Source organism: Mya arenaria, chromosome 7 (assembly GCF_026914265.1).
Source record: "Mya arenaria isolate MELC-2E11 chromosome 7, ASM2691426v1".
NCBI lineage: Eukaryota > Metazoa > Mollusca > Bivalvia > Myida > Myidae > Mya > Mya arenaria.
The window spans coordinates 42,608,163-42,623,587 of NC_069128.1; the positions used below are offsets into that span (position 1 = coordinate 42,608,163).

At 33.1% G+C, this 15,425-nt stretch overlaps 1 protein-coding gene across 11 annotated transcripts in view; it reads left to right on the forward strand.

Moving 5' to 3' along the window:
• LOC128240773 (anion exchange protein 2-like) overlaps positions 1 to 15,067 on the forward strand; it is a 126,652-nt gene extending 111,585 nt beyond the window's left edge. For all 11 annotated transcript variants that reach the window (XM_052957636.1, XM_052957638.1, XM_052957635.1 and 8 more), the window contains 5 exons: positions 3,219 to 3,385; positions 3,873 to 4,126; positions 4,973 to 5,142; positions 5,679 to 5,852; positions 6,161 to 15,067. In XM_052957636.1, coding sequence (XP_052813596.1) covers positions 3,219 to 3,385; positions 3,873 to 4,126; positions 4,973 to 5,142; positions 5,679 to 5,852; positions 6,161 to 6,241 — 846 coding nt within the window. In that variant the 3' untranslated portion in view covers positions 6,242 to 15,067. The remainder of the gene's footprint in view (positions 1 to 3,218; positions 3,386 to 3,872; positions 4,127 to 4,972; positions 5,143 to 5,678; positions 5,853 to 6,160) is intronic.
• Positions 15,068 to 15,425: the final 358 nt, after the last annotated feature.

Genomic DNA, 15,425 nt, shown 5'->3' on the forward strand with positions numbered 1-15,425 from the left:
AATAATCCTTTTCTATGAAAGTGAGTGATTTATTAGCAAAATTGGAATTGCACCTGAGGCTGCACCATATTTCTTCCAAACAGAGATTATCTTTTTCACATTCAACAAATGAAAAATATTAAAATACTCCTTTATACAGAGCAACATGCTTCATTTTATTGACAATAGAAAGAAATATTATATTTAGCCTGACCCCGTTAGCTGAAACTTGCTTGGCTTAAAATTCCTGAGGCTCAAGGTATTTTCACAATCCCTGGAAGTTCCATCCAACGGAGTTCGATTGTATAGTTATCTATCAGCAACATTCTTTTTTAGATTTTTTAAATAAATAATATTTTCTAAGGTGGGCGAATTATTGGTACAGTACACCGTCATTTCAGTGTATTTTTCTGAGGATCTTTGGCATGTAAATTCATACTTAAAATAAGCATAAATCATTCTAACTTTTTCCCTTTAAAATTTTCATTCGAGTATTAATTTTAAGTTATTCAAGAAAAAGCTCCATATTTTGGCGAAAAAGGTCCCTAACCAGTACGGAAATAATTGTCCAATATAAATATTTTTATTAAAGGAAACACTCTTTAATTCATTACTAATGTTTTACGATGAATGAGTATTAATCTATGTTTGGGTAAATGTTTTAGTCTAATAGACAATATGCAATTGTGTTGTCCAGTGAAGAAAACATGCACACTGCACCATATTATTATATTATTTGCTAAAAATCAAGCTATGAAATATATACAGAAAGTCTTTCACAATTAAAAGAGGTCTCTGGCAAGCACAGTAACGTTGCTTGTATTAATGCTTATTTTTATAAGGGGGAAAACAACGTCATAGCTTTATTGTCGTTGGCCAAACCTTAACACTATCAGCCAAGTTGTGTGCACATGGTCACTCTGGCAATAAAATACTTTTACTTTTAATATATTAAAGGGACTAGACACCAGATGATACAACTGCAAGAGAAAGAAAAAATTGTCAAAACTTACATAAAATTTATATTGTTGTGTACAACGCATTAAATCTTCATTACTGATTTATCACATCACTTAAATACACATATATCTGTCGAAGGTTTTGCGAATTTTTCCGATTTGAAAATTTACAGCAACAACATATTATTTTTATCATGTAAAATGTTTTATTATTGGCCTCATACTAGCTGGTATTGACAATTTTGTCTTGTTTTGAGGATAAACAGTATTTGCGATTTTGGAACCATTCGGTGTCTAGCCCCTTTAATATATGTAAATGTTGAAATATTGTTCAAGATTAGCGCTGTTATGGACTGAGAAAAATGGACATGCTTGGCATCTGCCTGGAGTGAACTTCTTGAAAAGTGTGTCAAAGCTTAACAATAGTGCATGTGTTGGAAGTGAAAAAATGCTTAAAGGCCTAGTTTAAGCCTTCTGTACGTTGACCCCTGACGCCCTAACCCCCTCCAGTATGGGGTATTGCGTTTTGGTCATAATATTTATTACCCTCTAGTGTCTGTTTTCATGGGAGCTGGACAAAAAATACCATGCCATTTTTTACTACTGTATTTCCCTGACTTTAAGGTGATCTGCTTATAAGACTACCCCCTACCTTTTCCCATGAAATCTGGTGTATTTGTCTGCACTCACTTATAAGACGAGGTCGATTTTTAAAGTAAATCCAGCACTTCAATTTCTCCATGTCTGTTATTAGGTTCAAGCTAAACAATAAATCATTAACTAAATTTGGTCATTTGCTTGAAGAAAATCGCCGATTTCGTGTCAACTTTTGAGCTCTCTAATGTGTAGGTAGGTTGACATTAGAACAAGGTTACGCGGTTAAAGATTTAAAGGTTCATTACTCTTTGTAGTAAACTCAAATATTTCAACCATGATTTGAAGGTTCTCTGACGACGAATATTGATTATTATTTTTCTGATGGTATGTATGTTCTAACCAGCCTAGATGCAATCTTGGCAGTAAATTGGGATCATACGGTAATACAGACTGACTCTTTTAAATGCTACCATTGATCTCTACACAGCCCCTGCTGTGACATCATAAAATGATCTGGGAGGTTTTGTCCATCCTGTCAAAATGATGTGGGAGGTTTTGTCCTCCTTGTAAAAAATGACATGGGAGGTTTTGTCTATGGGATGTTTTGTCCTACATTCTGCTGTGACACAAGGGCAATAAAGAGGGTATTCAAAGTTCAGGACGTACCTTGCAGACATTCCTTAAACTAGGCCTTGAAGACTGATTGCATGCATTACAATAGTACAGAAGTTATTGCCTTATCATTTGATAACCATAACACATGTATATTATGATAAACTTATAATATAAAACTCTTTCCTCAAATTTAACTTGTTTTCCTCTTATTTGTTTGTTTTGTACTTTGAAAAGATTCTATGTAAATATAGTGTGTACAATATATTTTGTAATAAACCTTCCCTCATTATGATTTTTGAATCTTGTTCAGTTATTCTTTTTTATATTTACATTGTATCAGACTTACATCCAACTTTTAAGGTATTAGTCTGAACATTTAATTACAGCTGATTGATATAAGGGATATAAAATATAAAGATTTTGGGGCTTTCATTTTATAGGTTTATGCAAGAGTTGGGTTTTGCTTTCTATAATGCCACTGCTTATTGGCAAATAAGTAATTTGCCTGCTTAATTTGAAAGAACAGCTATAGCTTTATATTTCAGCTAAATAAGACACTCAACAGTCATTAAATAGTTGTAGGAATATATCTATATAATACAACTTTCTGTTAAAAATGTATGGCTGTAGCTATATTTATAGCTATACATTTGTCTATAAAATGCAAGTCTGTTGAAAATATATAGCTCTATCTGGGTGGGGTTTTGGCATCAGATGTAAAGGTTCAACTGTATCTCAAGCTGTTGCATTTTTTAGAATTACAACTGTTAAGTAGAGAGCTGAAGCTGTATGAGATAGGGTTCTGTTCAAGGCACCTTGTATTTTTTGAGCCACATGGGTTGTCATACGTACATACGGAACTTGATCTTATGTGTTTCTTGTTTAAGAGTCTCAAAAAGAAAAACTTTGTTGTTTATCAAATGCTAATGATTTAATTACAGCTAAGCTACCATGCAATACAAGTTCACATTCATTAAACGGGAAACAAATGTTACCGTCAACTTTATGTATATGATAGGGTAGTGTTCCAAAATAAAGTTGCTGAACTCCCCGTGCCTATTGTTTCAGAAACTAGCTCTGCCCACGACCACATTCAGTCATACGACAGGCCAGGAAACGTGGTTTGTTAATCCAATGGGCCAGACACAGACTATGACGCCTGGACTGATGGTGGTTGCTGTGATACCCGCATTCCTCATCTTCCTGTTGCTATTTTTAGAAAGTCAGCTTACACAGTAGGTTTTGTTGTTCTACTTTTTGTCTTCAAGACTGCTGATGGTAGACAGTGTTTATTATTACATGAATCATTTAACTATTATAATTGTGATTAAACAGGTAACAGTTAACTAAATGTAAGGTTTCAATTTGCATTTGTAAAGGTTCAGGGCAGTTACTTTCCTCTTGTATGGACATATTTTAAATAACTTGCCACATGTGCTCAAGATACCAAGACAATGTTATACATGCAAAGCCCGTGTCCCTACCTCTAAGGTCAGTTTCACATTTAGTGTTAGTTTTCTATGGAATGCGGTCATGTCTTTTCTTGTATGGACGGATTAAAAAAAAATAGCTACATGCTTTCGACATACCAAAGTGATGAAATTAAAACATTCCCCATAGAGCTTACCTCTAACCAATTATCAAATTTCCTTGGCATTTTAAAGAATGGAACGTTATTTTCACTTCCCACATTTTGATAATACCTTTTATTTCCATTTCCAGGATGTTGCTTCACAAAAACGAATTCATGCTAAAGAAAGGCACAGGCTTTCACTTGGACCAATTCATTCTTGGCGTTGTCATCCTGTTGTGCTCAATATTCGGGCTTCCCTGGATGTGTCCGGCAACGGTACGCTCCGTCGCCCATGTTTCATCGCTTGCTGTGATGAGTAGAACCCATGCACCCGGAGAGAAGCCCAAGCTTCTTGGTGTCAAGGACCAGAGGGTCACCAATATTGTAATGAATATATTGATAGGTAAGTCTGTTAAAGTTTATCATGCAAAACAATACATAGTAATCAGTGGTTCTGAAGTTCAGGAATAGTCCTGATATAAGTATCCATAGTATTTCCATTACAGCCTCCCTTCTTGCCTGGGGAAATGTCCGAGTGCTGTGCCTACAACTGTGCCTTTTGGGTGCTGTTCCTTGAAGTCTCAGTTGTGTAGTGAATCTTTGGATGAGACTTGATCTAAATATTCCCATAACAGCCTCCCTTCTAGCCGGGGGAATTGTCCTATGTGCTTTGCCAATAGCTGTGCTATTTGGGGTGTAACTGTACCTTGAAGTGTCAGTGGCATAGTGAATGTTTGAATGACACCTTATCTATAATATTCCCATTAGCCTGGGGTTATGTCCTATGTCCTGTGCCTTTAGCTGCTGTGCTTTTTGGGAGTGTTTCTGTACCTTGAAGTGTTGTTGGTGTACTGAAACTTTGAATGAGACTTTATCTATTTTATTTTTATGATATCCTACGTGCTGTGCCTATGGCTGTGCTATTTGGGCTGTTACTGTACCTCAGTGTATTGGTGTTGTACTGAAACTTCGAATGAGACTTTATCTAGTAATAATAAATTTCCATTACAGCTTCCACTCTTGTCTGGAGTGAAGTCCTACGTGTTGTGCCTATATCTGTGCTTTTTAGGGTGTAACTGTACCTTGAAGTGGCCGTGGTGCACTGAAACTTTGAACGACACCTTATCTATAATATTTCCTTTAACATCGCTTCAATGTGCTGTGCCTATGATTGTGCTATTTGGGGCATTACTTTACCTTGAAGTGTCAGTGGTGTAGTTTATCTTTGATTATTATACTTCAATTTCAGCCTCCACTTTAGCCTGGGGAGATGTTCTACGTGCTGTTCCTATGGCTGTCCTATTTGGGGTGTTATTGTACCTTGGCGTCTCAGCCATCAGCGGTGTACAGCTGTTCAAGAGAATCAGACTGCTTTTTATGCCAGTAAAACATCATCCGGGCAAGAGCTATGTCAGACATGTAAGGATCTGGTTGATTATTAAATTCTTAGAATAAGGTTTTGTCTAATTATGTTAAAATGTAATCTAAATGCTTGAATAAAATAATTATACATGGTTAAATTAAAGCAAAAAATGTGAAATCAATGGATAATTATGTGGGGAACAAAAACATTGTGTCATCATTTTTTTACGTGATTTTAAACATTTTCACCTTGGCATAATGAACAGTTCATTACTTATATTAAGTAATACATGAACCAAAAGCTATAAGAGCAGAAAAGATAATGGAATTGATATTTTCACTGCAATAAAAATAGCATGATATTTTATTGAAAATACTAAAAGCACATTGTACATGCATAAATTATGATTGTGGAATCACTATCAAAGTATTGAAAAAATCAGAATCTCATTTTGTTGCTGGATTCATCTTTTTAGCGTATATATTTGAAATGGAAATAGAATATGTTTTTGTTGAACATTTACTAAATGTTAAAAATGCTTAGCTTTGATATTTTGAAAGTAATAGTCAATGATTGTATTTATTTTCACCAGGTGAAAACAATGAAGATGCACATTTTTACCATCATCCAAGTTATATTGGTGGGCATTCTTTGGGCTGTCAAATCAACAGTGGTTGCCATAGCGTTCCCGCTGTTTGTATTCCTTATGGTGCCTCTAAGGCTAAAAATCTTACCCAAGTTCTTTACACACGAGGAACTAGAAGTTGTAAGTATTTGCATTTGATAGTGGTCTTTTGGTTCTGATTGTATCCTGATTGCATCATCCATGTTACTTTATGTTGAAAACAGTCCTAAATCAAAGAAGAAGAAACTCCTGTTTCTTTCTATGGTATTCAGCTTTGGAATTTTCCTGCAGCTCTAGACAACCTTGGAAAAACATAATAGCATATAAATATACTCTTAATATTCTTTTGATTACAACTTACTAAATTGTAAGCTTTTCTCTGCTTGTCAAATCATGAAAAGTATAGATGCAGTATTGTACTGATAAGACTACGATTGTTCATTTTTCAGTTGGACAAAGAAGAGGAGGATTCAGATGATGAAGAAGACACTGATCCAGATTTCTACCAACTTGCCCACATGCCCATATAAATGTGCACTTTCCATCAAGTGGTGGGGTTGTCTTCTGTTCAGCAAATTGGACTTTTGTTTTGTACAATGTCATTTGGCATGTTGATATCACCAAAGGCTTACTGTGGTGTTATAATATTAAATTGAACATTTTCATCAACAAAATCAATGGAAAATTGGCAGCAAATAAGATAAGAAGTGGGAAAATTACTTGGTGAAAAATGTGAATTTTGTGGTACATCAAACGGGCATTTAGGAGAATATAAAACTACGAGTGGGAACAAGACAACGAGTAGGAAATTTGTGGTACACCAAATGGGAATTTAGCAGCATGTATTAAGGGAATTTTATCATCTGCTGGATGAAACGGAAGCTTTGCCATTAATACTGAGAGTGAGAATGCTGCGATAATTGCTATAAATTGAAAATTTGTACCGCTAAGTCATGTTGAATTGAAAGTTGAGATTTCGCACCAGAACATTTCTGCATACTTGTTTTCTGTCCACTGCAGATGTTTGAATATGGCTTATTCCTATCACATAAATATATTTCATTCCACACAACTTTATTGGCAATGATGAAAACCTCATTGATCTTATTAGATAATTAAGGTCATCCTCATTCTTGTTAGAAACTTATGAACTTGAAACGAGACTCATCAGCGAGACGGATCATGCAAAATACAAAGATGTAACATTCAAACTTCAACTGAATGTTTTGCATTCTGTAAGCAGCACTTGTACGATTTTGGATGCTAAGATTCATATGCTAAAATATATGCTGACAAAAATGACCAGCATTGCAATGACTGTCTCAATGTATAAAAAGAGATGCTACAATTTTACAAATAACTTGTGATGGAGGAATTTGTGTCAATACCTGTTGGCAATTTTGACATCCAACAAAGCTTGAATACACAATTTGTTCACTAAATTTAACAAAGAGCTTAGCTTTGAATATCTTTTTTCTTTGCCATTTTCATTTCAAGTAAATTTTTAAGAGCTTAGCCTCCAATGGTTCATTTATCCCATATTTTTCTGTAGAATGTATGTTGTAAGTGTAATGTTTGAAATAAAGTAATTACCAATTCTTATATATTCACATTGGGCCGATTGTTCAGAGCTTTGTTAAAGTTAACACGTAATTGTAACCTTCAAAGTTTGATTGCTCTAGAAATGCAATGGACATACTTGTGGTTTGCAGTATTTATAACAAGAGTTGAGGCAATGTTTCAGCAGTACTTGTTTTAATTAAATATATGAACATCAAGTATTGCACATTTTAAAGTTAACAACGATGTTGTTAATCATATTGTTAACTTTAACAAAGTTCTGAACAATCATACCTTTATTTACATTATTCTGCAGGACAGCATCGTGTTTGTTTCTTACTGTTTATGTTGATAGATGTATACAAACTATTCACATTTATTGTTATTTTACTTTAAACTGATTTGAAGATTAATAATTCTGTAATTGGGTTTACCTCATACGTTTGGAAATTCATTACAAAAATGTTAATTACAAATACATTGTTTTTTTATTGTAGTAATTAGTTATATAAAGTGTAGTCTATATACCTTGTAAGGATATGTTCTGACGCGTTTGATTTCTTGGTGTTATCCACAAGTTTGTAATGGATGACTGTGCTATTATTGGACACACTTATAACACTGTTGATTTGCATGAACATATTTATGGAACTGTTCACGATACAGAGGAACGAATTGGATAGTATTTGCAGTGACCAGTGTTGCAGATGATTATAGCACAACATCAATTGAGTGAAAAGTGTTCATAATAGGTAGAATATACTTCAACATGAACTGTTGTCTCAGGAAGGCTGGTGTGTACTGGGTGGTATTTTGAAAGTGTGAAGTGATACCCAGTATTTAATTGCAATACTATGCAAGTACTTGAATTTCTCAATAGACCGACAGCTAGTATACATACATGTTTTATCACAGTGTTAGGGATGAAATGGGAACAGTTGTGACACAATACAATTTAAAGCACCGTTTTGTCTTTCACTCCTTTGAGTGAACCATTTTGGTTTTATTTGGTGTGATTTAATTTTTCCATATGTTGGCGCCAAATTGGCGTTTTGCTCTTTTGGTCAGGAGTATAGTTTTAGTTTAGCAATGCAGTAATTTTTTCTGGATCATTTAAGATCAGGAATGAGTTTTCGGATCACATGGGTAATACTTTAATAGTTAAATGACGGAAACATATTATTATTTGTATTACTGCTTAAAACTTTTTGCAGTGCATATGATTTTAGTTTTTTTTCAGTCGCTTAAATTGTTTTGCGATGTATGTGTATTTCATTGTGAATGTAATTACAGTTTTAGGGTTTTGCTTTGTTCTCATTTTAATCAAGTACATATTTTTAGCAGAAGGTATTGTGTGTAGTACTCAAGATTATTTGTAAGAATTGTTGAAGTTAAAGATTCGTTATATAACAGAATGCAGGGTACTGCTCTCCGGTTGAGGATTATATTTATTATAGTTCAAGGATGCATTGCTAAACTGATCTAAGTTTGCAAAATCTTTATGAAATGGAGCTTTGTAAAACACTAATTGAGGAATGGCTGTAAGCCGGAAGTAAACAAGGTATTGGTTTGTATCCCGCATTTTTTACTCTTTGTGCATAATGCATGCTTTAGTCACGGACCGCGTTTATGTCTCAAATTATGTGCTAGAAAGGGTACAACGTGGTGTAAAGATGAATGTTATAAGATTTTGATATTTATTGCAATTGAAATCCTGTTGACTTGTGTTGTCAGGCCCATTTTAGTTAATTTAGTATGTTTGATGACATTGTATATTACTTTGTACATACAGACATACACCTTTGAGATCACATATCTGTTTTGCACAAATATGAAATGTAAGATGGAGATAACACAAATGAAAGTATCGTGTTAGTTAAAGGTAAGATGTTTCACATGAATATGTGCTAATAATTGTACATTTACTGATTTTAAAACTGAATTAGCCTCATTTAAACGTTGTGGCTGTCCGCAGTGGTTATGGACATTTGGAAATAACATCAAGGTTTTACCAAGAACTTTTATTTTCTTTGATGTTATTAAACATTGTTAACACATCAGTCGTATAATAAACATCATCCATGTATCTCATTTATTTTTCCAAAGAACATTCCTTGATGAAGGTTTGTATAACATGCGATAAAACAAACAGGTAGCGCAGTGGCAAAAACACCTTTTCGTTCTTGCGTGATCTAACTGCATGACGTATTCTTTGTTTATGTTTAAAGTGAAATAATACTTGATTTAAACAGGGTCTTGAAAGCTTTAAATATTGAAAGAAGGCGTTTAACTTGTGCATTTGACTCGTCGTTCATTAGAACCTGTTTTAAACTGATTCACACCTTGAAAATATGTATTTTGATCAGCTAATACTTGTGTCCGTTAACAGTATTTTGATATTCATTCATCTATACTTGCTTCAATCTGTATTTAAATGCATTGTTTTGCAATGTCACATAAATATATCTGGGAAATCTTTCAACATCGATACAAACTATTTATTTAAATGTCTCATAACTGTTCTCATAAGAAATGTATCCTACTGTAATGTATACAAATGTACGTTACGTATACGTATTACATACATAATATATTGAGAGTATCTGTCCGATAGCTGAACATTCAAAACATGCTACAACTGGCTCCCTCCTAAAACAAAGTGTATTAAATGCGCATTTAAACTGTATTAATCGCAGCGGTATTGCGACCGTAGTATTAAGCATTTTTTTGTTCTTTCCGAACTTTATGAAGAAAAATACGCTTTAAAATGTGACTTCAGAAGCTTAAGTGTTATTTTAGTCCACAGTTTTTCATAAAAGTTATGATATAATATACACCTTAAGCGTGATTTTCATCTAAGAAAATTCGCCTTTAATACAGAAAAAAATATTTGCATAAGTGGACTTTTAAGGCAGAAAAAAGTTACAAAAAAGTGCAGTTTTGTTCAGTTTTTTCCACCTTTCATTAACGCGTAAAGAATACGATACCAATACCACTGCGTTTAGACACGGATTTTAAAACACTTCTGAGAAGGGACACTCTGCGGTTACACTTGTGATCACACTGACTTTCCTGAAACAAAATATACACCTCTTTCATGGAGTTAATGCTTATAGGTACCTAGACTTTATGTAATTTAAAAATGCACTCGTACAGATTCCCTGTTTTGACAAAAAAGTTCTTGTCTTGGAATGAACCCTTAGAATGAAGCAATCTTTGTTTAATACCTGGGAAACCGTGTTATAAGACTGGTGACAAAATATCAGATTGCAGTTTTAATATTTACGTCCTAAAATTGAAATTTTGTGGCTAAAAGCGTTACTAACGCCTTAAGAGATATTGTTAGGCATTAAGCATCAGTTTTCGAACGTAAATATGACAAACTGCGATCGGATTCTTTCTCAGCAGTCTTATATCACAGGTTCTCAGACATTTACGGAAAAATGATCTCGTTCTAAGACAAAACATAAAAAAGTTGTCAAAACAGTCTATCTGTGAGAACGCAGCTTTAATGTAATTTGTTACCTTTCTGGCACTCATTTTACATATGTGCCATCGTATCAGCGTCCATATCAACTATCACGTTTTTGCGAATAAAATATTTCTGAGTAGTCTAATGTCGCTCAATACTTATAATTGTAATACTAGCAAACTTTGAATACGTTACCACAAAAAACTGTTGACTTAAAAATGTTATTCTATTTGTTCATAGGATTAAAAAAAATAATCTTAAAATTTATTATTAAACTTAAATTTGAGAGTGTTTACACCCGTATTGTAAGGAAACTACTGTTTGCCTTCTTAAGAGGATCGATATATCGTAATTTAAGGAAGGGTAGGATTTTCCTTAACAGGACTCACTTTTGCTAATGACGTCATATATTTTTTATTTGTATAAGTCAATGGTAATACCTGGTGCTCTATAACATCAGCTATGTGCCATTGGGAAACACAGCGTAGGTCAAGTCAAGTGTCCCAAGTCTTGTAGATTCAGGTTACTGTGTTAGTATGAGAAATCCGTTAAAGAACTGCTCACTAAATTTAGACTGCGATTCCTTTAAGTTAAATTATACATTTGTTTGAAAGTTCATATTTCAAACTATAAATATCGTAAAATGTTATAAATATTTATGCAAAAAGTTAAACGTTAAAACGTTAAAGTTCATATTTCAAACTATTAATATGGCTGAATAGCGAAAAAAAATTAAAATCATTGTAATTTTACATAATCGCTTTCCATTGATAGTAAAAAAATGGTGTACTGACGAATTCTTATTATATTTTTTTCTGAAATCTCAATCATGTTTACATTCATTTTGTTGAAGTTATAACCATGTCTGAAATAATCTAGAAATTATGTAGTCCAAATGGGTAATTAAGTTACAATAAACACAACAAAGGGTATTCCGGAAGCATAGCTTTTTGTGTAATAAATTATTTCTAATAATGTGTCCTAGGGTGCAACATAAAACTATTATTGTTTGTACATAAAACATTCTGTGATAATATTTTGTACATATGTATGATATATGCAGTTGTTATATTTGTGCCCAAGTTCTGTGTCATATAAATATTTTCCCGCCTTCTTGCATTGTATTGACTTTTTATTATAATGATGAAGCCAATATAAATTATTGCTAGATTATCTTCCATTTTTGAATGGGGACGAGGGTGACGTTTTATTTTATATTTTCCCAGAAGACTGATTCACTGTTGAATTTTTGTTCATGCTCTTTCTTATCAGTAATTTTTTGGCGCAATTGACTGCCTTCTTAAGGCTATTTCCCCTAGCGCAAAAATATCCATCTTTCCAAATATTTCCCAATGAATTTCTTGAAAAATAAACAAAATCTTGACCAGACTAAATCTTTCACAGCATAATGTATGCATAAAAAGGTGACAACATGTATATTAGCTATTTTTGCCTGATTTTGTATATTTTCTAAGGTCGACTTTTTTGCCAATTTGCAAGGCACAGGCGGTAAAAATAATCCCAAGAAAATCACTGTTTATTACCAAAGGAACTATATACATGCGCTTCCACAAGAACCACGATCGCAACATTTTTATTTTTTACATATGAATGTTAAACATCGACACTGAAGGTGTGACAATACCATAGTGAACATTATTATATAGTAAAAAAAAAATAAGGGGCGGCAGAAAAAAGAGGGGGCGGCGGGGTTGAAAATCTAGCAATTTATTTATAGGTGCTTAAGCCTTTGTTTGTACTAGGCAAAATAAGAGTTTATTACACAACAAGAACAGATAAGATATTTTAATCGTTCATGTTTGCCCGTCAACTTGATGGTGTCCACTTGATTATGCTATGTTATCAGTAAACTAAATATTTGGTACTATTTGTAGGCCACATTTATTAGTTTGTTCCAGGGAAAGGGTAGTTTAGAGTAGATGAGTATTATTTGAAAACCAGTGTGTATTCAGAGCAGTCATTTTTCTTTATTATGAAGTGCATATCTAGAGAGTAAACCCAACATTATACATTTAAAATTTAGTCCTGTGCTGTATTTATTGTTAAAATATAATTATTGTCAAAGACATTTCTTGAAAAAATCTCGTCGTTATGTTTCCGTCTTTGGATTTTTTTTATTGTTAAGACAAAGAATAGTTAAAATAATTATTTGTTGGCAGCTTAAGTTTTAAACAGACATTTTTGAATGAATATTCTTTTATTCAGTAACTATCTGTACATTTCCAAATGACATTTTAGGCAGTATTTTCCCTATAGGCAGTATTTTCTCTATTATAAACTTTATCTTTAACCTTTAGTTTTGCAAACAGTTTTCAATCATTTCAATGTGTATACCTTATTTTTTTAAATGAATGTAATACATGATAAGGTCGTTGATTTCCGTGAAATATCGAGACCTGCTGCCAATTCTGTGTTTAGGTGGTCATGAAAATGACATCACATTCCAGAGACTCATAACGTAGATTACACACAGATCCCTTTACAAGTTAATTGTCAGAGAAATATTTACCATAAATCATGAATAATGCTGTTTGATAGTTCTAGTAATGATTTGGGTTAAGTTGGGCTTATTTATTCAAAGTAATTATATATCACACTTGTCTCAGAAACTATGTTTGATGCACGCTATTGCTTTGTTGGAGTATACGGGCTCACATTTCAAAGCTGCACTCTCACAAAATGACAGTTTTGCCATTTTGTTTTAAGTTTGTGTCTCAGAAACAACTGATTTTGGTATCATCGCCTTAAATTCAGGCATATATAATATCTCACAATAGTACGTATATCAGTTGCATGGAAAACTGCTGAAAATTTCTTTTTTTTTTAAAGCATAAGTATTGCCTTTAACCATTAAACATCAATTTTCGAACGAAAATATGAAAAACTGTGTTCTGATCTTTTGTCAGACGTCTTTTAAGATTAGTTTCCAAACATTGACACAAAAATTGGCTCCTTTAAAGACCAAAAGAAATGTCACAATGTCACAATGGTCAATCTGTGAGAGTGCAGCTTTTGTGCGTTCGTCGTTTCAGACGATCATGAATTATTTCCATGAATCATATAAAACAAAACAAATTCATAATAAAGTTCATTGTTATTTAACGTGAAACAGATACTATTTTATTAGCTAAGGAGTGCCGTACATATTAAAAATTAAAAATTCTGGTTTTACAGCTCATATCAATTATTTAATAAGTCCTTTGTTAACAAACTACTGTTTTAAGTAAAACATGTGCTTAAAAGTTGTTTTAAAAAAGCATATACAATGTAAAGATTTATTTCATTGATAGTGGTGATCTAAGAAAATGTTTTATCTTGTTGTAATATAAATATGCAGCCAATTGTATAACACTGGTTAAGTCTTTGGTTATGTTAAAGTTAGCCAAAATAGTTAGTGATTGGTTAATATTTATCCAATAATTACCGTTGACAAATCATATAACTTTTTTTGCAAACTTACCAAAATATAACCATTTGATAACTTATCTAGGTTGATATAATTGGCTGCTGGACAATTTTATAAGGAGTATGCTCAAAAAAATAAGCGCCTTTAAGTGCTTTTAGGTTAAGTCTTTTGTTCAGTTGCTTTGACCATCCCTTTAGAGTAATAATATCTCACAATTGTTGACAGTTAACGAATAATACAGATGCGAAAAGAAATATTCTATTTGGTACTATGCGTACAGTAGAGGAACTGTATTGCCCTTTTTTGGAAAGAACGGAATTCTACTCGCGAGTTTTTATGTATTGCTCAGTCGAATAACAAAAAAAAAAACATAGTTTCCTTAAGTTAGTAAAACTGAATTAAAATCTGTATGTTTTTCCACATGGCTGTGATATGGCTCGTTAACTCGAATTACTACTGTTAGTCACAGAGTATATAGAGTCAGGCAATCAATTGACAGAAGTTTCCCGATTGGGAAATACTGAATGAAAATCCCCTTGTTTCGCGATGGGAAGATACTGAAGGGAAATCCCTCGTTCCTGTTCGGGAAATTTCCCCACTGGTAGAGGAATTAGATGTTTAAGTTTTGTCCTACGCGATTATAACGTACCGTCATAGAAAGATACGATGAGAAATCGAATTGACAAAATGTAATATTCTAGACGTAATAATATTGTTATACTTACTTACCTTGATGCGTCATGTATACGTACAAAGCTTTACGTATGCAGGTTTTGGGGATGGTCGAACTAACTGGGCAGCAGATATTTATTTGTTCTATGTTATTTCCAAGCCAACATGTCCAACCACTTGTATGTATTTTTGTTATCACAATGAGAATAAAGGAAAGATATATAAGTTGTTTGTTAACAATTCGGTATCCAAATGGGACTCAACAAGACAAGCAACGTATTATGATTCGCACAGCTAGACTGAAGAGAAACAAAGGAAAGAGATATTAGTTCGTGTTGATTGTTTAACAGTCTGGTATTCAAAATATAGTAGAATTTACCCATCGTAAATCACGCCCGCATGTTGAGCAGAAAAGTTTATATGGATTTTTTTTTAAATGTTCAAGGTATGCTTCTACATCTTGAGGAAAATTAATATCATTCCAAAAATGCATATTACCTGCAGATATTATAGAACAATACTTAATGAATGAAAAATTCCAAAATCATTGATTCTTAAGTATGGGAAATAGAGTAAAAACACA